This window comes from Sceloporus occidentalis, unplaced genomic scaffold, assembly GCF_023333645.1.
Source record: "Sceloporus occidentalis isolate IW3139 unplaced genomic scaffold, rSceOcc1.0.p SCAF_7, whole genome shotgun sequence".
NCBI classification, from domain to species: Eukaryota; Metazoa; Chordata; class Lepidosauria; order Squamata; family Phrynosomatidae; genus Sceloporus; species Sceloporus occidentalis.
In genome coordinates, this window is record NW_028316987.1 from 55,415,408 (window position 1) to 55,442,789 (window position 27,382).

Genomic DNA, 27,382 nt, shown 5'->3' on the forward strand with positions numbered 1-27,382 from the left:
CCCAGGAAAAATTCCTAACCACATATACTTGGAAATGACTCATTAGAAAAAATGATAACTCTTGGTAAGGTGAAGGTAGTAGGAAAAGAGGAAGACTGCATTACAGTTGGATGGAATAAAAAAAAAGGAAGTAATATTCCTTTTAAATGATAGGGTTCCTTGGAGGTCTCACATTCATAGGGTCACTATGGGTCAAAGCCAATTTGATGGCAATTAACAATTCCCCCCTTGAAACCAGTGAGATTTATATCTACTTGCATTATACCTCTACTTGGTTGCTATCAGAGTACCGCCACACAATGCCAGAAAAACATATTGAAGAACTGGTGCTATTGCTTCCTTGGTACTATGTGCGGCACAGAAACTCTGCACACAGTATGACAGCTATACAAAGCCCTATAGTATGCAGGGAAGAATTTTTAGCAGGATCCAAACTCCTGCAATCACATAGATATACAACACATGCTACAATATAGCTCTTACTCCTGGAAAAGGTTGGACTCAGTGTGTTAGCTCTGCAAAAAGCAGCTGTCCAGTTAGTAATATGCAAACTCATATCTTCACTTCTAAATTCTTGGGTATTCTGGTCTGTAGAGTTGTTAGCTCAGAAGCAAATGTCTTCTGCATCAGGATTATTTTCTGAAGTATTATCTTCCCTCTTTACTGTTGTGTATGTTTCTGGCATTGTGATTTAGTCATTATTATTTACTGTAGTGTAGAGTTGAAAATATTATTAAAAGAAAAGGCTTTACTTCACAAGTATTTCTCCTTCAAATACAAGAGAATGTTCTGTTAGGATTCCTTGTAAAGTTGTAAACAAAACTGAATCCTGTTTCTTTATCTCACATTCTTGCACATGAGTGCGTACACACAAATCCTGTTTAAATTCTGTCATACTGGTGATAAAAGTCCTTCTGAGCTAGTAACTTAGTGAACTACATCTCAAAATGTGTTTTGTGTACTCTAAGTATAACTGAGAAAAGTGGTGTCAAAGTGTTTTCCCTTGCTAAAGCACACATTTAATGACTCATATGAAAGTTGACATTGAAACATTGGGGATTTCATCTCTCCTTCCAGTTTGCCATTGTGTTGTAGAGATGATGCACTTCCATTCTCACATAAACTGCTTGAGATTTTGCAGGCAGTGTGCATCAAGGCAACAGGACACATCTGAGAGTATAGAGCTGCTTTCATTGCACTGAGCAGACTACCGGTCTCCTTCAGCAGCTTCAAATATCCTTCTACCCCAATGTATTTAGTCTGGGTCTCCTTTGTTCGATTTCTCTGGAGCAGCTATCAGTTACTTGAGAACTATACTACTAAAATGGATCATGTTCAACTTTTAACAATGGGAACCACAAATATTAACCTCTTATTGTGTTTCAGTTGAAGCAATGGCTTCTAAAGAGCAGAAACCAAATTAATGTTACATTTCCCTTTTCTGTTTCTTTGAGGTAAATGCATTGAGGAGCAAGAAATGCAGTAAGTATTTCTTGGGTATAACACTTGTGTCTTCCAACTACAATCCGCTGAATAGCAAAGAGATTCATTTACGGATGTTTCTACCAACAGGAACTGAATTGTTAAGAAATTGCAGGTGCCAGTAGAAGGCTTTTGGCCTTGAAATAAGATAAGGCCAACCATTTCCAATTCCTCTTCTTGCTACAAGGAGACTATTAAATGCATACTGGGATCTAGTAACTAGAGTAACAAAAAGTCTCCATGGGATCAAGGAAGAGAACAAAGTTTTCTTCAAATAAAATAAAATAAATTCCTTTAGGACTTATGGTAATTAGTCCATTGTGAGCATTTACAACATGGCCTCTTTTCCCCCTCTATCTGGGACTCCTGATAAAATCATGAAAACCTCAGCTTCCAGTTTTAAATTACTTGCTAATGCAAAATGAGGACTGGAATTCTGAATCTAGCCGTATTGTTAGAACAGACAAGTAGGGTGACTGTTGCAGGCTGCCATTGAAAAGAAGGGTGGTTCCAGGTGAGGGGCTTGTAGCACCACCAGTCAAAAGACACTGTGCTGCTATTCCATCTTTTCCTCCCTAACAAAACTTATGTGGTAAGAAACAAAAACAAAAAAACAAAAACAGGCTACAGATGTAAGATATCATCTAATCCCCTGGTTAAGTTCCATGAATGAGGCAGAATAATTGCACAATGGAAGTCTTTTCTGGAAGCATGCTAAATATTTAAGGTTTGTTGTATGGATCTAAGAATATTCAGGAGACACCTGAAAAACTTATTTTTATCTGGAGGTGTGACGTACAGACGACACCCCCCCCCCCCGATGGTCCAGAAGCTGCACCGAGACCAACTAACATGGCCCAAACTCAGCCACAAAAGGAATGCAAAAAACCTGCTCCTTGTTGGAGGCCCATTGCAAACTGTGGCGGCAGGTGGCCTTGGGACTGCGGCATCTGGTCGCTGTGTTTTTGCACCAAACAGGGAGTGACTGATGCTGGAGCAGCCAGAGGCAGCACCAAGCTGCTGGTCTGCTTGACCCCAGTATCAGCATGGTGTTGTGGATTGAGTGTTGGACTAGGACTCCAGGAGACATGGGTTTGAATCTTGATTGGTTCAGCCATGGAAGCCAATCGAGTGATTTTGGACAAGTCAAACTGCTTCAGTTTCAGAGGAAAATAATGGCAAACCATTCTTGGCAAGAATAAATCTTGTTAAGAAAACTCTATGACAGAATTCCCATAAGTAAGAGTCAACATGAAGGTAAATAACAATAATAATATCCTAAAGGAAATGGACATCATAACTCCAAGCTCATTTTTTCACCTTTAGTATTCTTTGGACAATAGCAAAACATGTTAATCTAATCAGTATCAAGAATGTAATTGTCACTGTCCACTACTTTCTACATCTAAATTTTCTTTGACCTCACTGTCAACACCCAACCTGCTCATGCTTTTAAGATTGTATTTCAGGTATCTAAACCAGTTGGCTGTAGCCTATAAAACTTATACTATAACAAATCAGTCTTAAGGGTACCACACACCTTGCTTGTTTGCTGAGACCTAACCCACATCAACAATAAATATTTGTGCAAAAGTCTGAGAGTCATCACATTCATCTCCAGTATTATTAGGATTCCTTTAATGGACTTTATGAGAACCAGCATAGTGTAGTGGTTTGAGTACTGGATTATGGCTCTGGAGACCAGAATTCGATTCCTTGCTCAGCCATGAAACCCACTGGGTGACCTTTAGCAAGTCACATACTCTCAGCCTCAGGGGAAGGCAATGGCAAACCTCCACTGAACAAGTCTTGCTAAGAATACCCCATGACAGGCTTGCCTTAGGGTTGCCGTAATTCCATAACAACTTGAAGGCACACAACAGCAGGTTTTATATTTGGCTGTTCCTGATTTGGGATATATGATTCCAGATCAATAGGGTGCCTATTAAAATCCTTCTCCACTTTCTCTGTTATTCTAAATATCCCCATTTCCGTGGATGCTGTTGGAAGGAGAAGCTGCTTTGGAAAGAAAGCATAGGGAAATAATTCACAGTGATAAATTCGTCATAAGCCCTCTGTACCCTTTAATTTCATGGGAGAATGTGACAGGAAAGAACTAGAAGCCACACTCGGTGCGCTTCCTTGTGTCCTTAGATGAACTCTTGTTGCATATTTCTACTATTGTTCAAGCCAAGTATGCTATGTGTCATTGATTAAAGTGGGCCCTGTTGGTGAGAGAGGACAGCATGGCCCATGCTTCCCTTTCACCCGAGTCCAAACTCCTCAGCGCTAGAGGTGCCAAACAGGACAGGGTGACTAGGCATCCTCCTTTTCCAGGACATGTCCTACATTTCAATCTTCTGTTCAGGAGAAATTTCAGTGTTCTCCATTTTGAGAAGGGCTAAGAAGCATGACTTTATATTAGTGTTTTTTAGCTTTTATTTCATAATGCCCACATTTTGTGGTGCCTTCTCCTCCTTTGTGCTTATGGTATCTGGTCATCCTGAATCAGGTGCATGATGCCTCTTTTTTCTTCTGAAAGGAAAGCTGCAGGCATTCGCCAGGAGCCATCTCATCCAAGGAAGTAGCAGGTACTGAGGGAGGCAACAGTTAATTGGGGCTGGGAAGGAGATGCCAAGAGGAGGCAGCAGGACGGTCACTGGCACCGAGTCTCTTCACCAGGGAGCACAGGGGTGGTGCTGGTGCTTCCTCCTCCTCCTTCAAAGAGCTTTTGGGGGCTTTCTGCCAGCAGCGTGGCACGGACTTTCCGCTTCTCCTTGAAACGGCCAGAGCGGGAAATCTTGAGGTTCCGACGGCTGCCTGAGCCGGGCTGCTGGTTCTCCCGGGAGTCCGAGGGGCTGGGTGGGGCAGGAATTGCCCCAGGTACAGCCACTGGTGGTTCTTTGGACTTTTTCCTGCTGCTGCTGCTGCTGGTCAACACTTTCCACCAGGCACCTGAGGAGCCTCCGCCACTGCCTTTGGCTCCTGGTCCACCTGATGGCGGGGCAGCTGTGCTGGCACTCTCAGCCATCTCCTCCTGTAGGCAAACGTTGCCCCTGCCCTGCTTGGGCCAGGGACGCCTTTCCCCAGGCCAGCCTCCTGCAGCAGGGGAAGAAAGAAAGGGTGTACTCAGAGTGACCTACAGGATCTGGATCTGTTCCCCAAACACACACATACATGGTGACCAGATGTCATAACCACAAAAGAGGAGGACAAAGCACCACAAAATGTATGACCTTCAAGAAAAATTAAGGACATGACCAAATAAAAGCTAAAAACACTAATATACAGTCAACCCTCAACATTAGTGGTTTTGACATTTATGGCTTTGATTATTTTCGGATTTGATTAATCTGTTATCTCTAGAAATCTCTAGGTTCTCCGATGCAACTGCTGGAAATTGATCATACAGTTGCTCTGGAGGATCTAAAGATTATTAGAAAAAGCTGGAGAAAACACTTCTCTAGCTATCTGTAGGTCCTCCAGTATGATTCTATGGTCACTTTCTGACAGATATTGACAATGGCCTCCACTGCATCTGCTACTTTAGAGACACAATACTCTAACACCTTCCTGCCACCTCCTCATGTGAGGCCTCCTGGGGGCACTGGCGCACACTGCCTAACATGTAAACATGTTCAGAGTTCTGTTTCTAGATCCTCCCATCCTCATCTGAGTTAGCACGATCAGTGACCGTATAACTTTGATTTGCTAAACACTGCTTCATAGCATCTTTTTTTTAACCACACAAAAACGAGAAGAATACAGCAGAGGCAATGCAACTATTGTTAAAGAGCAAAGTAAATGAGCACCTATGACACTGGTCATTTGAGCCTTTTGAACCTAGTACAAGGCACCCAAAGAATGAAAGAAGACAGCTTCTTTTCTATTTTGGAGAACAAATCCTAAAGAAACATGTATCTTGCTGGGGAGTTTGACACATTGCCTCCTTCCACAACAATTTTTGCTAACAGCAGGATTAGAATTAATTATTACAGTGCTCATTTTTCATTGCATTTGATATATTGATAGCCTGCCTCTTTGGCCTATCAGGCTGTCTACTGGAAGGGCTCTGTGGCGGACTGGTTGCCATTTCCAATGGCAAAGGACAAGCCGGGTTTCTTGCTAACAATCTCAGGCATCATGAGGATTTGTCTACAGGACTGGATCACATTTTGCATCAGACAGCTTGTCAGCATCTAGCAGTTGTTCTTCATTAATAATACAGTCCTATATAGGTCTTTTCAGAATTAGATTCCACTGAGTTCATCCAGTTTGTCCCCAGCAATGTGGATACAGATTTGGAGCTTTTGGCTTGGCTTTTCTTAACCGGCAAAGGGTTTATGTTCCCAGTATGCTGTTCTCTATGGCAAAGACCTGTCACTGACAATAGATTTTACAAGAAAGGGACTGCATCCATTGCTAAACACAACAGCAGAGAAACTATGTAAACTTTAATTCAGCTTGGGTGTTTTTGAGAGTTAAAATCTTTTCACATTACATAGCTTCCTTTTGTACTGATGAAGTCATTAGCAATAGTTAAACCTTTCCAAGACTGGCTAAGCAACCAAGAATTCAGTTGCTTAGCACAATTCATCAAAAGCTTCTTTGGTTGGGAGATTTAAGCACAGGGCTGTGGTATTTCCAGTACACTGGGTTTCTGATCCAGCAGTGTCTGATAAACTCAGCTGGAGTGGAACATTTGCAGCAAAGTTCAGCAACATCAACTTGAACATATTTGCAAAGTGGGGGTTAAAATGTTAACTTCCCAGGTTTGTGAATTTTTCCTTGGTATGTTGCCTGTGGCAAACAATGGAAATGAAATGATTTGGGTTTAGGCCAAATACTCCCAAGTTGAGTAAGCAGAGAACTGTAATTTAGAGCAAGTTCCATGGAACTCAGTGGGATCTACCTCTAAGTAAGCATATATATAGGGATAGGCTGTAAGCCAGCTATTAGCAAACTGTTGTTGAAGCAGGAAGGTTTGATAATAAACAGATTTATAAGTAAATGTCCACAGAGTGACGTCTGAATTTGTATTATTGTTTCTCCCTTTCCTTATTCTTTTTCAAAATCATTTTTTTTTTGTATTCATTTTAAAGTTGTTTCCTGAGGACTTACAAACACATATGTCAGACACATACAGGTTCTTCTTGCTTTGTATTTCTAACCTCTTGTTCAATCTGAGTAAGAATAATTGTCTTGTTGGGGCAGACCAGGTTCTGTCTAATAGCAATGGTATGATGGGCAAGTGTGTGTGTCTATATGCCTTCAAGGTATTACTCCAGGAAAATTACAAACAAGGCATGATTGCAATAGCTATTCAAATTTTCTCCCAGGTACATGGATGTTAGAAGTACATAAAGTCTCTGAACATGAATGCTCCATTTAGCCATCATGGCTATATGACAAGAATGGGTAACCTGGAATACTTCGGATTGTCAATTCCAACTCCAGTCCACCCCCCTCCATATGGCCAATGGTCAGGGAAGAGCCCAGTAACATCTGGAGGGCTGTAGGTTGCCCACCACTACTATATGGCGTCAATAGATTTATTAGGAATGTTTCAGCTCAAGGACACTTACATGCTTTCCAGTCTTACTTCACAAACCTGACTCATTGGTTTGCATAAATGGATTGAGTTATTATCTAAATTATGGTCTAAGTACCCTAAACGCACCAGATCCTGTCTGATTTTGGAAGCTAAGCAGGATGAGCCCTGGTTAGTATTCGGATGGGGGACTGCCAATAAATATCAGGTGCTGTAGGCTGTATTTCAGAGGAAGGAATTAGCAAAACCATCTCTGAGTATTCCTTGACTAATAAATCCCAATGAAATTCATGGGGTCGCCATAAGTCAACAGGCAACTTGAAGGTGCGCACGTATGCTATCTAAATTGCTGCTTTTCCATTAAAACTCATACCTGGGATGTTTTGGTAAATAAAGGTGAACTAGCAACATTTCTGTAATTTCATTAAAAATTTTGAAGACAAATCTCATTTGTTTTTATGTGAGATTGTTTACAAGATCATCAGACTTTCCAGAAACATTTTTCTCTTCAACACTTTAATGAGTTGCCATCACGAGCTGTCAATCAATAGGGCAGGATAATGATAACACCGATAACAAAAATAGTGACAGTAGCACCAAATGTCACCAAGTATTATAAAGGAAGCATATACTGCCTCTTCATCCTCAAATCAGCACTGAACACTTGACTATATTTTACTTTCTGAAAAGAAGTTTTATGTCAGTTTGTTGAATTACAAACATTAGTGCCAGCTGCAGTGGACCAGAATTTATAATTTAATACAGTCAGATGTTCAAATGAGATGCCTCTCTGAGAGTAAGCAGCAGGTAAATTATATATATATATATATATATATATATATATATATATATATATATATATCCCACAGCATTTATCTAAAAAGCACAGTGAAATAAGCAGCCAGTCTTCTTCCTTTCAACACCACTTGGATGTTGAGGTAGCTGTTCTTCTTTTTCTCTCCTCTTCCCCTAGTAAATTATACCTGTTGCAAGTCATAGCTAGAGGGCTCTCTTGCACCTGTGCCATGGGAGGAAGCCGTTGGGGCAGGTGCAATGGCAGACACGGCAGAGGACTGTGCCTTAGCATCGAGCCATTCCCATTTGTTAACTAAGTTGGAAAACCCTAGCCTTTGCTATCTTGAAACCTAAATGATTAAGTTTTCCAGCAGAGCTGCAATCCTCAGACTGTGGCATACATTTCCCCCTTCCTTCCAGGACCTTCATTCACTGACCACTTTCTACAGAGCTCCTAGAGGGAGCTAGATCTGTTAGATTTCTCCCTGGTGTACAATTGGGAGAGGGGAAGGTTTAGATGAGGACAACCTGCTGTTTCAGACAAATCTGAAGATTGCAGTGGTTGCGGGACGACTCACTATATGTATTTCCTTAGAAATGGTTTCCACTGAATTGAGCGAGCCTCAAAGTGTGATCATGTACATGTTTACTCAGAAGGAGGTCCCATTGTGCAGCTTAGTCCTCCTGGGTGTACAAATGCACAGCACTGCAGTCTTAGGGTGCATCTTGTTGGTGCTGTTGTGTGCCCTCAAGTCATTTCCTACTTATGGAGACCCTAATGTGAACCTATCATAGGGTTTTCTTGGCAAGATTTGTTCAGAGGAGGTTTGCCATTGCCTTCCCCTGAGGCTGAGAGTATGTGACTTGCCAGTGGGTTTCACAGACAAGCTGGGAATCGAACCCTGGTCTCCAGAGTCATAGTCTAACACTTGAACCACTACACCACACTGGCTCTGCCACACTGGCTCTTTAGGGTACATCTACACTGTAAAAATAATGGAGTCTGACACCGCTTTCACTGTCATGACTCCATCCTATGGCATTTGGTTTTATAAGGCCCCCAGCACTCTTTGGCAAAGAAGGTTAAAGACCTTGTAAAACTACTAATCCCAAGATTCCATAGGATGGAACTATAAGATATAAAGCGGTGTTTCCTCTCAGGGCAATCCTACCTGGGTCTAGTCAGAAATAGAAAAGTCCCTTCCTTCCAGGGTGACCAGGAATCCTCCTTCTCCAGGACCTGTCCTACTTTCCAACCTTCTGTCCAGGAGGAATTCCAAAAAGTCCTCCATTTTGAGCAGGACTAAGAAGCATGGATTTCAGAACTCTGTCGGAACAGAGTGACCAGACACAGCCTCCTGTTCCAGGACCTCCCCTAATTTCAACCTTCTGTCCAGGAGCAATTCCCAAAGGTCCTCCATTATGAGCATGAGGAAGCATGGATTTCAGCACCCTGTCAGAACAGTGACCAGGCATCCTCCTTTTCCAGGACCTGTCTCACATTCCAACCCTTCTCCAGGACGAATCCCCAAAAGTCCTCCATTCTGAGCATGACTAAGAAGCATGGATTTCAGAACAGAGTGACCAGACGTCCTCCTTCTCCAGGACCTGTCTCATATTCCAACCTTCTGTCCAGGAGGAATTCCAAAGAGAGTTCCTCCACTTTGAAGCATGGGTTTGCATCTATAGGAGTGTTTCAAAGCCTTTATTTTGGAAGGTCCCCTCCATGTCTCCTGGGATGTCCTACATTTCCAGGGACCTGGTCCTCCTTGGCTGTGAGGGGTCACCTGTGGTCCCTCTGCTGGACAGAGCCCTCCTTTCGTGCCTTCTCCTTGGAAGCCCAACTGGAGCTGCAGGGGAAAAGCAAAGCCCCTGCTCCCCCGTCCTGCTCACCTGTTGCCTTAGGTCCCCACTCACCTGTTGGCCTCAGGGCCCTGCCCTTCCCTCCTTCTGCCCAGCCAAGGTCTTGTTGCTGAAGGCAGCCCTCCTCTCTGCTCCCTCTGGAGACTCACCTGGGCTTTCTCCTGAGCAACAGGTTGTTCCCTCCAGAGCCTCAGTTTCCTTCAGGCGCCCGCCCGCTCCGAAAAGAAAGCGCCAACTTTCCCAGGTGAACAACGAAGGGCTCCAGCTGCCAGGCGTCTCTAGGAGAGAGTTGGCAAAGGGGGCAGACGCTGGGGAGAATTAAGCCCTCGCCTCTTTCCCCCTCTTTCCCCCTCTCTTTGCAAAGGAGAGCTCTTGGCTGACCCGCCCGAGCCACTTTCTCCAGGGACTTGGACTGTGAAGCGCACCTGGCGCTGGGACGACGAGGAGGCTGCAGGTGGAGGTGAGCTCCAGGAGGAGGAGCAGCAGGAGGAAGAGGGCCCGCCCACTCTGAGCCTCCAGGGACAGGATTGGCTGGGGCCTCTGGAAGGACAGCTTGGCCAAAGGGGGGGGTGGCAGGGGGTCAAGGAGGGCCAGGGGCCCCAGGCAGGCCCTCCATCAATGGAGCACTTTGCTCTGCTTAGCAGTTGTCCTGCTTTCATCTTGGAAGCTGCTTTGAGCTCCAGTTTTGGGGAAAGGGTATAATATACTATAAACACTAGAAATAAATATTATTACAATATATTATCCAATATATTATTATTATTATTATTAACAAGGCATGTCCTCCATTAATGGAAGACTTTTCTATGTTTATCAGTTATCCCCTTTTTATCATGGAAGCCACTCTGAGCCCCAGTTTTGGGGAAAGGGTAGGATATAATAATAAAAATAAATATTATTATAATATAATATATAAATATAAATAAATATATCATTGTTATTCAATAAAGGGCATGCCCTCAATTAGTGGAACACTCTTCTATGTTCATTTTAATGTTGGAAGCCCCTTTGAGCCCCAGTTTTGGGGAAAGGGTACGATATATTATATAAATAAATATTATATATATATATATATATATATATATATAAAATATTAAATAATGGCATGTTCTCCATTAGTGGAACACTTTATTATTATTATTATTATTATTATTATTATTATTATTATTATTATTCAGTAACAGGGAATGTCCTCCATTAATGGGACACTTTTCTATGTTTATTAATTGTACTGTTTTAATCTTGTAAGCTGCTCCAAGCTCCAATTTTTGGGAAAGGTAGGATATAAGTAATAACTATTATTATTATTAAATAACAGGGTATGTCTTCCATTAATTGAACACTTTTTAATGTTTATTAATTGTCCTTTTTTAATCTTGTAAGCCGCTCTGAGATCCAGTTTTGCATAAAGGGTGGGATGTGAATAATAATAATAATAATAATTATTATTATTATTCAATAACAGGGCATGGCCTCCATTAATTGAACACTTTTCTATGTTTATTAATTGTCCTGTTTTAATCTTGTAAGCCATGCTGAGTCCCAGTTTTGGGGAAAAGGTGGGATGTATATAAATATTATTGTTATTCAGTAACATCCAAACAATGGTACCTTTATGGGAACAACCAAAATGCACAATATATATGTTGTAACACATATATTGAACATTTTGGTTGGTCCAATAATAGTATCATTGTTTGGATGGTTATTGTATTTGCCATATGGCCACCCCCGGATGTTGTTATTGTTGTTATTTCATCCTTCTGTTCAGGAGAGATTCTAAGATAATAATATTAATTATTATTATTATTATTATTATTATTATTATTAACATTTATTTATGAAGCACTGTAAAATTTGCATAGCGCTCTACATAGAAGGAATCAAAATACAATAAAATAACAACAATAGGTAATGAAAAACCTGAGCCCTCCCCATACTAGGTTGACATGGGATTTGTGGAAGGAATTCCATGTAGTCCAAAAAATACATGGATTGTTCTACAAATTCTTTTTGTTACCATTCCTCATTGAATAAAATTAAACAGAAATACTATTTATACAAAGTAGTACACCAGGTATGTCCAGACAAATATCAACAGGCGGCAGAAGTATGCTATGGTTCAAATTTGGCCTTTTATTCAGGTTTGTTGTTGTGTGTCTTCACATTGTTTCCATCTTATGGCGAACTCTAAGGCGAACTTGTCCTAGGGTTTTCTTGGCAAGATTTGTTCAGAGAAGGTTTGCCATTGCATTCCCCTGAGGTTGAGAGAGTGAGACTTGCCCAAGGTCACCCAGTGGGTTTCATGGCTGAGCTGGGAATCGAACCCTGGTCTCTAGTCATAGCCCAATGCTCAAACCACTATGCCATGCTGCCTCTGTTCAGTTTGGATGTTGGCTGTTGCTCTGCAACAACTTGGATTTGGGCTGACTTTCTTGCAAAACTCTCACCAGTTCTTCCCCCACTTCAGGTAGTTTTCCTTGCTATCCGTGTGACTATTTTAGTGGCTGCGGGAGCACCAGACATGACGATTCTGTCTAAGGATATATAAATAAGTTTTGTTATTGTTATGCCATTGCTCTGTTATTTGTGATACTGTAACTGAGGTGGGTGCTGACTTTTTTTGGTTAAGGATATATATAAAGCCCCGCTTCTTCTTTAGAGTATTTTTTAGTTTTTTACCATTTTTGTTTGATCCCTCAGGCAGCGTTAGGGTGATCACATCCCCTGGAACAAGCCTGTGTGATGGGGCTGCTGTCTGGACTCTGTTGTGGTGATCCAGTGCCTCCGATCCTCACCATCATGGCTATTACTGCATATACTCATGTATAAGTCTAGACATTTTAGTTTAAAAATTGACCCTGAGTTGATTTATCTACAGGCCAGTGTAAGTACTGTACTTTAACTCTTATTTAAATAGGAACCATCACCTGGTGAAACCCAAGAGTGTAATCTGATCCTGTCACTGGCAGGGTACAGACCGCCAGAAAGAGGCAGTTGGGAGACACTTCTCTTTTCTGCATAGTCGCGCCGCAGCAACTAAATTGCATGGCGCGGCTATGTGGAAAACAAAGGAGCGCTGAAAAGCGGCTCCTTTTAGCGCCACCGCAAACACCTGGCGGTGGTGCAAGCACATCACTGCTGTGCGGGTCCATCTGGACAGCACACAGCAGTGACGTCATACCTGTGTGTACCATCTGGCACCGTCAACAGTGCTACACAGCTATGACATCATGACAATGTGCTAGGGTTGTGGGGCATGTGCACACGCTGCCCCGAGGCAACCCTAGCACATCACAATGATGCTGCAATGGGCCAGTCTGTCCAGGGCCGTTGATTCTTTTTAAAGTCTAGATGCATTTGCCTTCAGTTTAGTGTAGACTGTACAGGATCACAATATACTATGTCAGTGATGTCACTAGGGATGGTGTTACCTAGTGTGGCAATTCATGGCGTCACCCCTCCACACACACACACACCGCACTGACCTCCTCACATTACCACACCATACAGAATCCTTAATGTTTTTTGTACTAATGTTGCTCATAAATTACAAATTTGTTATATCACTCAATGTAATGATAATAGTTGTGACATAAACAACTAGGAAAATTCAAATTCTGTCTTTAAATTCAGTATCATACACACAGCCTAAATGTATTTCCATGTATACAGTTCCATGTGGTTAAAGTGAAAATTTGAGAAGATGTGATGTTTTTAAAGAAAAATTGAAAATTAATTTTTAAAAGATCATTTTAGTATTTTTTAAAAAATAATATATATATATATTAAAAAACCCGAGGCCTCTCATTTTTCTTCTAAGCCTCACACCATCTCTTCTGCATTTTAAAGGGATGCAGGCGAATGTCACAATCTGTTTCTGCCAAAAAGCTGTCCTCTCGCCGAAGGTGTCACCTGCTGCAGTCTGCACCCTCTGCACATTCCTAGTGTTGTCCCTGTATTTTGGGCTTAGCAATGCATCAGAATACAACAGATGCATGGCTGAGGTATGCGTGCCAGGATCAGGGCTCATGTTCTTCATCCATACAACCAGGAATGAATACTTTTTCCATAATCTCTCCACAGGATAATAATACAAAGACTTTGGTTAGTTCCTAATCACTATTTGCCTTTTGGAAAACACTTCAAGAATTATTTTGTGTTTACTCCATAGAGAACAGCATTTTATGTACAAAGTGTGCTGATTCCTGAATAAGAAACAAGTTTTCTGCAAAAAAAATTCCTGTTCTCTTTGCAGAAAAAACATGTGATTACTTGTCAAAGCATACACGCTCTTGCTGCTACCTTGCAGCTGTTCCTGTTCTTTCTAGTGGGATGTACTGAGTATCAGGTATCCCTGTTCATGGCTGGAAAGCAAACAATTGTGACCCCCCCTAGTCATTATCATTTGTACCTTATGCTACAGAAAGATACAGTACTATCTCTCAAATAGTTGTCAGGATAACAGTGTGATTTTGTTTTAGCCAGAAATTTGTATTGGTTTATGAACAGACTGTGGAAAAATTGCATTTTGGTCAGTTATTCCAAGAATCCCTAGCTAGCACAGCCATTCACCACAATGACTGGGTATGCTGATATTTATAGTTCAAAGTAGCAACTTTACCAAGCTCTGTGGATGACATATGACTGCTAGATCCAAATGTATATTTTGGAGTTCTGCTAGGGCATGCATAATACAGATTTTCATTGTATATTGTGTAAAACACCTAGATATCAAAAGCAAGCAAGCAAACAAAACTCTACAACCCCACTACTATTTAGTTTCCAAAAATAGTGCCATAACATTTTCTGTAGTACAGTTGACTTTGGGCACTTAATGAACTTCTGGGGCACATGATTTAACACACCTAGAGCCATATGCAAAGGAAGGAAGGAAGTGAAGGAGTACATTTTCCCTTCTGTATTGGAGTTCTATACAGAATTGAAGTGTGTGTGTGGGAAAGATAATGATAAGTAATGGTAATACTTGATACTAGTTAACTGGCTGCAAGAAGACTTGATATTTTTCAGAGAGGAGGAGGGTCTAGTTAAATGTAGGGAGTGACCGTTTGAATCTCTCTTAACCCACTTTACAACATTCTCAAATATTTGAAGTATTTATATTTAGAGTCCCAACTGGAATTGACCCATTAAATCAATTGCTAAGTGATATGTCAACACTCATCCAAATCCCACTGATTCATCAGACATGCTTTAGTCAGGCCGAACAATTGAATTTCGGCCAAAGTTGTTCAATAACTTATTGCACATAAACTATATGGATATCAGATATAGAGAAATCACAAAATTACAGACAGGGACACAAAACACATTTAATGGGATTTTTTTTCCTTTCCATTTTACACTATCATAAATTACAAAGCATATTTCACTTCACAAAATAAAACCATTTCCATACCATTTTATGACAAGTATTTAGTACATAACCTACAACAATTAAATCTGTACAATTTATGAGAGTCTCTAGTAATATTGTACCAGCAAATCAGACCTCACTAACTTCTGGCCCGCAGCCTGGGTCTGCCTACCTAGCCCTTGGTGACCTATGTAGAGGATAACTAATATACATTATTTCCTGTGCCCCCTTTTGTTTTCGGTCTTCCCCACTATCAACATTACTGACATTAAAAAAACTTCTTTAGAAATCTGTGATCCCTGAAATAATTCAGGAAACAGTAAAACCGGATTTTGAAGTTTGTGATTAACACAAATTAAGAGAAGAGTTTTTCCTACTGAAAATTCAAATTTGTAATAAACTATGCTACATTCTTGTGTTTCAAACATTTGTATAAAGATCTTATGATGAGAAAGCAAGACTAATATTAGAATGAACTGCATTATTTTACACTAAGAGGTCAACCTTTGGGAAGAAAGAAAAGAACCCATGAGATTTGGTAATATACCAATTCTCATTCTCTCTCTGCCTGTCTCTCTCATGCTCTTTCCTTTATTAACAAATTTGCCAGAAGACATTGCAGAAAAATGCTTAATTTTAAACACTTAAAGATTTTATTTTTATAAATACAATAGCAAGGTAAAAGTAACTTGGCATTTCAAAACAACAAAACAATAACCCAAATAAGTGCTAATCTTAGTAATACCAGAAAATATCCAATATCCTGGCATCTCCTATTTGAAATATTTTGTTATGTATAGTAATTGATACTAGTGTCAAAACTATTTCGAAATCCTTAATTGCCCCTCTCATTTTGGAGGGGAAGATACAAATAATATGGTATTTCCTCCAGAATACCATACCTATAAAAGCAAGCGTACTGATAATTCTTAGAATATAACACAAACCAAAGAATGTTAAAATGTGAGTAAGAAATGAATTTGCCTTAAAAGCATTTGCAATTAAAGAGGTATGTCAGAATAATACTGCTGTAGTGGTGAATGTTTTCAATATACCATAGCAATAATGCTTAAGTGAAATATATGAAAAATCATCAATGCACCGCATTGAATTATATTTTGCTAACATAAAAATGACTTCCAGTAGCTAACTAAAGTAATATATATATATATATATATACATATATATATATATTAAATACATGTCTTGTTTCACTTTAGACATATATAATTATGTCTTACATAGAGAGAAATCGTATATCCATATACAACTAACACTGACAAACACCCTGAACCTAAATATCTTGGACAAGATAAAACATCCTGTGTGCGCAGCACCTTTGATTCTTCTCTACAAATGGGAATGTTCCCCATGCATATGGGAATCAGAAAATTCTGCTGAACACAGAAGAAATCTAGGAAGTCTCTTCTTGTGTGGGGCTCTGACTGGCACCATGTTCTGAACCATGGTCATTTGGTGTATTTCAAATGTATTGGTGTATTTGAAATGTATTATTTTTCTGCAAGATGAAAATAATGGAATATACCAGTGCATGTGGAGCTCTATGTTATGGCTATCACATGGAAATAAATATCAACAAGATGAATGGCATCTATGTATTTCCATGTAATGATCATGAGCTTCTTGTATGTAGATATGACTGTGTGCCTGTATTTGCACATCAAAGGTGAAACATGTTTCTACACATTGCCTGTTCTCACTGGACTAGAGCATATGGCTGCAATCTGCAAGTTGCTGTGCTGGCCTAGTTCTTATCCTTAGGAATTGGGCCAGCACAGTGTCTTCAGAATAATGTTGAAAGTACCTTTTTTACTTCGGTGATCTAAATAAGCATACAAAGTTTGTGTCCTTTAATAAGTTAATAATAGAACAGTCTGCAAACTTTCTACATACATACACACACACTCACTGGAAGGAAGGCAAAAGATACAAGGCAAGACAATTTTTTCTCACCTTTGTTCTCTCCGACATAATAAAAAAATGGTATATGTCTATGAGACATATCCTTTAATGTTCTGGCATACATCTGCAAAACTGCAGAAAATGAAGTGCTACCCATGTTGTTGTTTTTTTAATGGGAATTTTTTCCCCTTCAAACTTATATTTTCACAGCAGATGGCCATGAATTTACAGCTGTGCCTAAAACAAAACATCCTCGTTTTCTATTAATATTTGGACAATCAACTTCTGGTACCGCATGTCATTGAGTGTAGCAAGGGTGCTATCTTCTGGAGGTCTCATTAATGTGGGTCCAAACACAATTCCTAGATTTTCAGCATTCATAAAATTATCTTTTTCATTCATTGTAATCCTAAAGGTGGAAATAACAAAAAGAAAAAAGAATACCTTTGTTAGAATTCCTTAGGCAGTGCTTTCACTTCAGAATCACCTTTTTGTTTCATGTAATGCATAACAGTCATATGTACGTCTGCAACTGTTGGACAATATTCTGCTACCGAACTCATTATCATGTGACATATGTTACATAGATCAGAAGAAAATATCATTTTCTATAACCATGCTGTGGAAGCATCCTAGGAACAGTAGTCCTAAAAAACTATCTTGGTAAGTCCTGGATGTAACCTCCTTAAATATGACTTCCTGCCTATTCTCAGATCCTGCTTATTATAATTATTTTCATGCCCCCCATAGCCTTACTTCTCATTATTTCCTGCTCTGATATCCTAGCTCATTTTCTCTATGAGGTTTTCCCAGTACTTACAGTTTTTATTGCATATGATTTGCAACAAACAGTGTACTGTAAATCAAAGGTATGGTCACGCTTTCATGTCAGATCGAATTCAATTTCATGAAAGTTCTCAAGAGCTGCAATCCAGTGGAGGGCATGGCCAAAAGGAAAAGACTGGTGCCAAAAATGCCAGCAGATTTTAAATTAATATTCTTACTACCAGTAACAAAACCATAGGTAGAGGCATTACAATGTTTTCGAATGGCAAAAAAGCTATACAGAAGCTAGGAAGTGTTCTGCAAGTGCTTTTGTGTATTCTCATTCCTAATGTGATATATGCCATCCTGTGTTGACAGTGCCCTTCAGCAGTTTACATTGGGCAAGCAGGACAGTCTCTGCTCCAGAGAATAAATGAGTATAAATCAGACATTAGTAATTGGAATACACAAAAAACAGTTGTAGACCACATTAGTTTTCCTGAACATTCCACCTCAGATCTCAGAATGGTAGTCCTTGAACAAAAAAACTACAAAAGAAAATTGTAAAGAGAAACAACAGAATTGGAATGTATCCACAAACACACAACGGTTTCCTGGCACACTATACTCATAACACTCGCTAACCCCCCAACCCCTGGTGGCAATCTTGGCCAGTTCATCAAATCTCTTTTCTGGTTCCCACACTACATTCCAATAATCATTCACAATATTATCTAGGGGCAAAACAGATTGGCAATAAGAGCCAACTTGGGGGTGTTGTGAGGGTGTGGCAGCTGCACGCCACACACCCCAAGTCCGCCCCCAATCTGGCCTCAAGCTGCCCACCTGACCAGATGGCAGGCAGCATGGGAATATTCCTGCAGTGCAGTGACCAGACACCGTATAATGCAGGAATTGAGAAGAGGCATGGCGGTGGTGGGAGAAGGGGTGGCCTTTCCACTCCGCAAAAAAGAGTGGCTTTTTGCCACTCCTTTTTGCACTGGGAAAAGGCCAGATCGAGGCTGTGGCATGTGGTTGTCATGGCCCTGATCTGGTGCACAAAGGGGCGGTGTGACGCCACCCCTGAAGGACAACCTGTTTTTGCCCTACTCAACTTGTCATTAGGCAACATCCTTCCTCCTGCCTTTGTCCCTCAATGACTATAATTAAAGCTGAATTTGTCACATCGTCTCCATACCCACAAAGTTTTGAATTATCACACGCAGCCTGCTTATATAATTGTCCCTGGACCCTCTACTCTACCCCATGCATCTGAGGAAGTAGACTGAAGTCTATGAAAATTCATGCTACCAGCTTCTTTCTTTCAGTTAATCTCAAAGGTGCTACATGCACCTTTGCACTCTGATTACTCAGATCTTTGAATTCTGATGTATAAAGTTATTTAAAATCTGAGCCAAATGATGGAAATTTGAAAAGACAAAATGGGTCTATGTCGAAATTCCTGTGATGACTTCAAAAAAACCCATATTTCTATAGGCAAGATGATAGAACACCAATTAACAGCAGAAGTTGAGAAAGTGTGATCTGTGGGCTGCATGTAACCCTAACATTGTTTTTGTAGCTCCCTTGCCATCCCAATTTCCCCCATTAAAATACATGATTCAAAACACACACAGAGAAAGATTGTATGATCAATTCTGCAATTCTGATTTACAGTAAATCCTTTTTAAATAAAGTCTTCTAGGTCTAAAACAGCCTGAGAAGAGCAAATGTGAAATGGGTCTGACATACCTTATGGGATATGGGGATATAAAATGAGTAATTTTTTAAAAAAATACTAAGTGTGCGTATGTTGAGTGGGGAGGATCCTTCAGCGCCCCCTCCCCCAAACCCCTTACATTTGCCTCTTCTTGGTTTTCAGCCACAGAAACATACTTTTTAAGATGAATCATCAGATATCGAAGAGTCTCATAATGTGCAGCAGGAAGTAACAGCAACACTTCATGGACAGCTTCTAGTCTTTCATCAGGATTAGAGAGCTCTGTGTGATACAAAATAAGATTTACACAAGATTCAGTAGAAGTAAACATTAGTGCTCAATACACAGACAGTTAATATTTATTTATTGGATTTATGTCCCATTTTCTTCCCAAGAACGGCACTCAAAGTAGCTGAACAAACCCAGGAGTCACAGTAGAAAGTATCAGAATGGTAGAGGTAAAAGGTGCTGTGGTTTGACTGGTGGATTGAGAGTTTAGGAGACCAAGGGCTGAAGCAGAGAGCCTGGAAAGAGTGGCCTCTGGCCGCTCTGGCGCCAATTGCACCGGGACTACAGTGACCCCACGGCCTGCTCCTGAAGTGGGCCAAGGCAGTGGTCCCAAATGGGCCGCTCGCAGGAGCAGATTTAATCTGCTCCTGAAAAGTACAGCTCATAGCCGCTTTGGAGGTGTGCATGATCTCAACACGATGCCCTCAAAGTGACCAGGAGCTGCTTCTTTTGGCTCGTCTGTTTCAGGCATCTAATTCAAATACCCTCTCGGCCATGGAAACCCATTGACTGACCTTGGGCAAGTCACACACCTCAGATGAAAGCAATGGCAAATTGGCAAACCTCCTCTGAATGAATCTTGCCAAGAAAACTCTACGATAAGGTCACCATGTCAGAGTCAACTTGATGGCGCATAACAAGAGTCAATGGTATGAAATATAGGTAGATAGATAGATAGATAGATAGATAGATAGATAGATAGATAGATAGATAGACAGATAGAGATAGATATAGATATATAAAAGAGTTGGCATGTTTCACTACTTACTTGCTGCCTCTATAAACTTGGAATAAGTATCATAGGTGATGACAGGAATGGGTAAGTCTCTGAAATAAAGCTTTAATGCTCCAGCAATAATATTGATGTCTGGATATAAATTGGCAGAAACATCTACCTTGTCACCATCTAGAAAAGAATAAAAATAGATGTCAAAGACCCATTTTATTTCAATGATGTTAGATATTGATTTACCTTATTAAATATATATGCACATCATTTTAAAACTATTGAAACATGAAAGGGCTGATGTTTATGATGGTGTGCACAGGAAGGTGCGTAGGGGTTAAGGTGATAGTTACGGTACACAAAGCTACAGTGACTTCAGGTCCTCCTTTTCAAGATTTCCTAAAATCTGAGTAATTGCTAAGTTAGAGCAGGACATAGTACATTACAGTCTGGAAGTTATGCAGGGAGGGGGGACAACTGCAAAATTTTCCAGCCAGCATAGTCATTGAGAGCAGTAGTACAAAACATAGCTTTTCAAAGTCCTGTAGTTAGTACTTTTGTGTAGCAGTGTACCTACAATACCTTGGAATGATTTTAAGAGGTAGCCAATTGAGAAAACCAAGCTTAAATTTTGTTACAAGTGACCCACCTTCTGTATATTTAGAAAAACAAATACAGTGTTTTTCAGTTGGTTTTCAAAATAGGACATGTGCAGTTTTGCAAAATTTGGTTCATTCAAAATTTAGGTCATGCAATGAAATGAACCTTCATATTAGCATTTGCTCTAATGCAGCACGCCATCACAGTATTTATTTTGCCTCAGCCAGCCTTATATTTATCCTCATGCACTTGGCACAGTAGCATCAGTATTATAAAACATTGTTTGGACAGCTCTTTTTAACTGCAGTACAATAAGCACTAAAGTGCTACAGTGAAAGCAAATCCTTTGAAAAATATTGCAGTTGTCTCCATATTTATCTAGATGTGGTAAAACAATGCTCCATCCATTATCGAGGCCATGACTGGATGGCAAAGTGACTGGTTTACTAAACAGAAGTACATTCTTAGCTTAATCACAAGTTGTAGAATTCAGAAGTTTTAAATGAAGTTGATATGTATCTCTGTAACTTGGTAGAAGAAAAACAAATGGGAAACATAGCTCAAAGGCGGGAACATATTCATTCCATCTAGTTAAATATATTCACTTTGATGAAAAGCGTTGCACAAAATGTACAAGAATCTGTACAAAAAAAATCTATGCACCTTTGGCATTATGGTAGCATAGTGAAAAACAGATTTTTTTTTCATGACTGTGTGACTTGCATGGCTTCCAAGTATTATTTTTTAAATAGCTAACATGAGAACTTGCTTTGCTCTAAATTAAAACACATGTTGAATGTGTGTTGAGCCATGCACAAGACAAGGGTAGACAAAACCACCCCTGAAGAGAACCTCAAAGTGGAAGATATAGCATGTGGATACTCTTTTAGAACACACAAAAATGAGATGTATAAAACATGTAGCGTGAAGCACGACAAACAAAGACTCAGAATGCACTGGTCATAATGAAATTCTAAGAACAAACTGTACAATGAATGTTTTATATTTTAGTAGGAGCAGCACTGGTCAACAATAACAGCACAGTGGGCAGCTGTTGCTGAACAGCATCTACATTCATGCAGTGGAAGAATAAACAAACCATTCCTTTCCTTCTTGCTAGGGCAAGATCAACTGGTCTGGGTTTTTTTTTTTTATTCTATACCTATAGTATATAATTCTTTATGGTTTATACCCTGCTTATTTTATGGACAGTACACCAAAATCAAATTGTAGGAATATCATAGCCCTTCTTAAAATGGATGGAATGAATGATTTGGTATGTAAAGAGATTCTTCTATATAGCAAATTAATGTATGATGAGAATCCTGTAAGCAAAAATAAGGACCACAGATGAATAGACATGTTTTTATTTATGTGATAAATGCCAAAAGAAATAACTATATAATAAAATACAAGTGGAAACAACTCTTTCTTTTCCTTCAAATCACAAGCTAGCCCAATAGGGCAGATGACAAGCTTTTCATAGCCAAAATGTACAGTACCTCGATCAAAGGCCATTTTGACATCTTCAATGTGTTCAGTGAACCCTGAGACTCTGTAAATCCCTTCTGACTTCAAGCCTGCAAACCAAAATTTCATCAGCTGTTGTTTTGTCTACATATATTCAATCTATTTACTTTTACTTCCCTTCTTTTCACAAGTGAGCATCTCCCTTCTGAATTGTCTCATTGAGAGATCTTAAATTATTCAACATTATTGCCATCTTCAGACAGAGCTTTTACACAGTATGCCAGTTATTTTCCTTTGGCCCCAGAACAGGAAGTGTTCTGGGAATCATAGCTTTTAAAGCATTATTTTTTCACAGCTCATTGAAGCAGGAAAGAAAATCAATTGATCAAACTCTTAAGAAACAGCTTCATGTCAGTGTTTTGCAAGTAAAGGTGAAGATATGGAACTAAAGTAACAAATGAAAGCTGTGTTCAGTAAGAATTTTTTTCATGGAAGGTTTCATTTAAACTCCCATATGCTGAGTCAGACCAATGTCCTTCTATCCCAGTTTTGTATGCTTGGACCAGGGGTCGGCAACCCCCAGCGCGCGGGCCGGACGCGGGCCGTGGAGGTGGCAGGACCGGCCCCAGCCCGGTCCTGCCACTGCCGCCGCCGCCGCCTCCTCCTCCTCCTGCGCCGCACGACCGCTTGACCGCACTGCCCTCCTCCTCCTCCACCGCACGGAGGAGGGTCACGCGGCCTGAGACAGAGGAGACAAAGAGGGAAGCCCCACACCGCCCTCCCCATGCGGCCCCGCACTACCCTCCCTGCATCCCCGTGCAGCCCCGTGCCACCCTCCCCTGCGTGGCCCCGTGCCACCCTCCTCCTCCTCCTCTGCCTCCTCCGCCCCGCCCCCAGGCCGCGCGGCACATGGAAGAGGGGGGAGGAAGAGGAGGAGGGGGAGCAGAAGAAAGAAGAGGAGGGGGAGGAGGAAGAGGAGGAGGGGGGAGCAGAAGAAGGAGGAGGAAGAGGAGGGGGAGCAGAAGGAGGAGGAGGAGGAGGAGAGGGAGCAGAAGGAGGAAGAGGAGGAAGAGGGAGCAGAAGGAGGAGGAGGAGGAAGGGGAGCAGAAGGAGGAGGAGGGGGAGGAGAAGGAGGAGGTGGTGAGTGGCCAGAGGCCTCAAGGTTTTTTTAATTTTATTTTGTGTGCTTTAAGTGCTAACAAGTCTCCCTTGCTTTGACAATGATAGTGTGATGATGATGATGATGATGATGATGATGATATGAGTCAGCTTGAGAGGCATGCAGGCACTGTTTCAGAAGCTGAGAGAGTGTCACCTTCCAAAGTGTGTTTTGTGTGCTTTTAATGCTAACAAGTCTCCCTTGCTTTGACAATGATAGTGTGGTGGTGGTGGTGGTGATGATGATGGTGATGATGATGATGATATGAGTCAGCTTGAGAGGCATGCAGGCACTGTTTCAGAAGCCGAGAGAGTGTCACCTTCCAAAGTGTGTTTTGGGTGCTTTTAATGCTAACAAATCTCCCTTGTTTTGACGGTGATAGTGTGATGATGATGATGATGATGATGATGATGATGATGATGATAATGATATGAGACAGCTTGAGAGGCATGCACGTACTGTTTCTGAAGCCAAGAGAGTGTGACTTTCCAAAGTGCCTTTTCTGTGTGTTTTTGGTTCTTTAATGGTGATATTGATATCAGCAAGCCTCTGAGGCAAGGCCAATGTAAATTGCTGTGATTTTTACAAACTCATGCGCAGTGAAGAAAAACCAAAGTGCCTTGACCAAGTACACACTTCTGAGAAGTACACTTGGTGCAAGAACGGTGAAACCACCTTGACATGTTCAATATGCATGGCCATGTTAAACCATGCTAAGTGTTAAACCCAAGGGGTTTGGTTATGGAATAAGCCTCTGAAATATGCAAGAGGCCACGTTAAGTAAAGCCATGTGAAATGCACAAATGTGCTGTTGTCTGTGTTTTGGAATGCAGGTTGGGGGTGTTTGGCCAGAAAGGGACCGAGGAGGAGAGGGCGGGCACATGCCTCCTCCTCCCCGCGGGGCTTCGGTGGAAGCTCCGCCCCCTGTGTGCGGCTCCGCCCCTGGAGGGTGGAAGCTCCACCCCTGGCTTCGGCCCCCCGAGTTGTCTGAGGGACAGCAACCCGGCCCTCAGCTCAAAAAGGTTGCCTACCCCTGGCTTGGACTAATAGATATCTTCCCTAGTCCTACAAATCTTTTTACTTGAGATACCAAACATTATTGTAAAACATGATACCACCACAGAAACATATGACCCATCCAACAAGATTATAGTTTTAGCTTTTTAAGGTTTAATATAAATTTAATGCTCGTGGCTTCCTTAATTTAGGGGCTGTACAGACACCCCTTTTACAGCCAGATTTGGGCTGCAGCAACCGCACGCCACATTCAAGATTTAGTCTTTACAGGGCGCGAAAAGGAGCCTCAAAAAGCAGCTCCTTTTTGTGCCCTGGAAAAGGTGTGATAGCCACGGCACCACGGCTTTACAGCGCTCCTTTGGCATTACATCTTGTGGATACAGTGCCAGTGGAATGCCAAGATGCCGCATGCCATGCGGTGCATGGCATCATGCTGCCCTGGGGGTAGAGCCAGAGCATACATCATGTAGATGCTACGCCCCGACTCTGCCCCCAAGCTGGCCTTTAAGGCCCATCTACACATGGACATAGACATTACAAGAAGCTAAAGTAAAGGAATTAATGAAAGCAAACTTTCACATCCAACTCTTTCTCTCTACACCCCCCCGGAAAGGCATCTGCAAAAACACTGGTGGTGGAGTGTCCTGAAAAATATATAATGTTGTGCAGAGGATCACACATGGGAGAAAGAGCAGTGAATTTTCTTTTCGTGAACTTTTAAAATTTATTTTACAGTCCCAGTTTGATTCTGAGGCAGTTATGCCCTTCCTCACAGTTCTTGCATTCTGTGTCACATTGTTCAGAAGGGTCCTCCAACTCTCGAAAGTACCTTTGGAAGGCATACAGCTGAAAGTAAGAAAAGGGACTAGAAATTTTCCTTAAGGCTATAATCCTGTAGAGCAGGGGTGGCCAAAGTGCAGCCTATAGGCTGCTTGTGACCCCCAGAAATGTCTTAGTGACCACCAGGGTCCCCTGAGGGCCCGAAAATTCTTTTGCATTTTTTTCAAGATTCCTTCCTCCCAAATGCCCTATGTTCAAGGCCCCTCAGAGATCAAAAACAAGCTTTTCAATTTTTTTTTAAAAGTGTTTTGCCCCCAAAAGCCCCATAGATGCACATCTATGCAGCCCCTGCTGGGCCAATTTAGGTCCAGGAGAGGCCTTTTTTGAAACAGAACATGACTTCTGCTCACTTCACTTCCTGCTCACTTCCTTTAAACTTGATACATTTATGTTGAGTTGGAAATAAGTAACCAAAAATGTTTATTTGTTGATGTTTGTCAATAAGTGACAGGGGTTTTGAGTTCTGTTAACTCAGAAAACAGTATTGTATTTCAAGAAGTTTAAAAATCTGAATACCTCGTGCTTCGATTTCACGAATGCAAATATCCACAACCATGGGTCTCTGTGTGTTGTGAGCTTTCACTAGTGTTGTCAGGTCACAGCAGTAGACTCGTTTGATCCTCTTGAGGTCTGGCTGACAGTCATTGGGAACGTATTTTGAACACTGTTTATGTACGTTTAATCCACAATCTATGAAGAAAGAAGCATCATTAGTTTGAGTTGTTGTATCCCATTTGTATAGAATGAAAACATGCATATATAAGTCAATTTCTCTAAAATAATTTAGTCTGTAACGCACCAAATTAGGAGGAATAGCTAAAATTCCAGAGGACAGGATCAAAATTCAAAATGACCTGAATAGACTAGAAAGCTGGGCCAAAGCTAACAAAATGAAATTCAACTCGGAGAAATGTAAGGTACTGCACTTAGGGCGGAAAAATGAAATGCACAGATATAGGATGGGGGACACCTGGCTGAATGAAACTACGTGTGAAAGGGATCTAGGAGTCCAAGTAGACCACAAATTGAACATGAGTCAGTAGTGTGATGCGGCAGCTAAAAAGGCCAATGCAATTTTAGGCTGCATCAAAAAAAGGATAGTGTCTTCTAGATCAAGAGTAGTAATAGTGCCACTATATTCTGCTCTGGTCAGGCCCCACCTGAAATATTGTGTCCAGTTCTGGGCACAATTCAAAAAGGACATTGAGAAACTGGAGCGTGTCCAAAGGAGGGTGACTAAAATGGTGAAGGGCCTGGAAACCATGTCCTATGAGGAACGACTTAGGGAGCTGGGGATGTTTAGCTTGGAGAAAAGAAGGTTTAGAGGTGATATGATAGCCCTGTTTAAATATTTGAAGGGATGTCATATTGAGGAAGGAGCAAGCTTGTTTTCTGCTGCTCCAGAGAACAGGACCCAGAACAATGGATGCAAGCTCCAGGAAAAGAGATTCCACTCAACATTAGAAGGAACTTTCTGACAGTAAGGGCTGTTCGACAGTGGAACACGCTCCCTCGGAGGGTGATAGAGTCTCCTTCTTTGGAGGTCTCTAAGCAGAGGCTGGATGGCCATCTGTCAGGGATGCTTTGATTGAGATTTCCTGCATGGCAGGGGGCTGGACTTGATGGCCCTTGTGGTCTCTTCCAACTCTACGGTTCTATGATTCTAAGTCCTGCACAGAAATAGACCGCACATATATAACCATGAAAAGGTCCTGGATATAACCTAGGGCTGCAATCCTTCATGCATATACTTGACAGTATGCCACATTGAACTGAATGGGTAGAACTGCAGTGCACAGAATTGC

At 41.2% G+C, this 27,382-nt stretch overlaps 2 protein-coding genes across 2 annotated transcripts in view; both read right to left on the minus strand.

Moving 5' to 3' along the window:
- Positions 1-3,558: 3,558 nt before the first annotated feature.
- PRR15 (proline rich 15) lies at positions 3,559-9,816 on the minus strand. Its single transcript, XM_089531336.1, has 2 exons — positions 9,746-9,816; positions 3,559-4,581 (listed from the first exon to the last, which is right to left on the minus strand). The coding sequence occupies exon 2, from the start codon at positions 4,511-4,513 to the stop codon at positions 4,139-4,141; it is 375 nt and encodes a 124-aa protein (XP_089387462.1). The 5' UTR covers positions 4,514-4,581; positions 9,746-9,816; the 3' UTR covers positions 3,559-4,138.
- Positions 9,817-16,240: 6,424 nt separating this feature from the next.
- The window catches only part of CHN2 (chimerin 2), a 187,663-nt gene continuing 176,521 nt past the window's right edge, over positions 16,241-27,382 (minus strand). Inside the window, exons 9-13 of the mRNA XM_089533023.1 lie at positions 26,094-26,267; positions 22,594-22,671; positions 20,534-20,671; positions 19,653-19,758; positions 16,241-17,400 (exon numbers count right to left, since the gene is read on the minus strand). Of these exons, the coding sequence (XP_089389149.1) occupies positions 17,229-17,400; positions 19,653-19,758; positions 20,534-20,671; positions 22,594-22,671; positions 26,094-26,267 (668 nt within the window). The 3' untranslated portion in view covers positions 16,241-17,228. The remainder of the gene's footprint in view (positions 17,401-19,652; positions 19,759-20,533; positions 20,672-22,593; positions 22,672-26,093; positions 26,268-27,382) is intronic.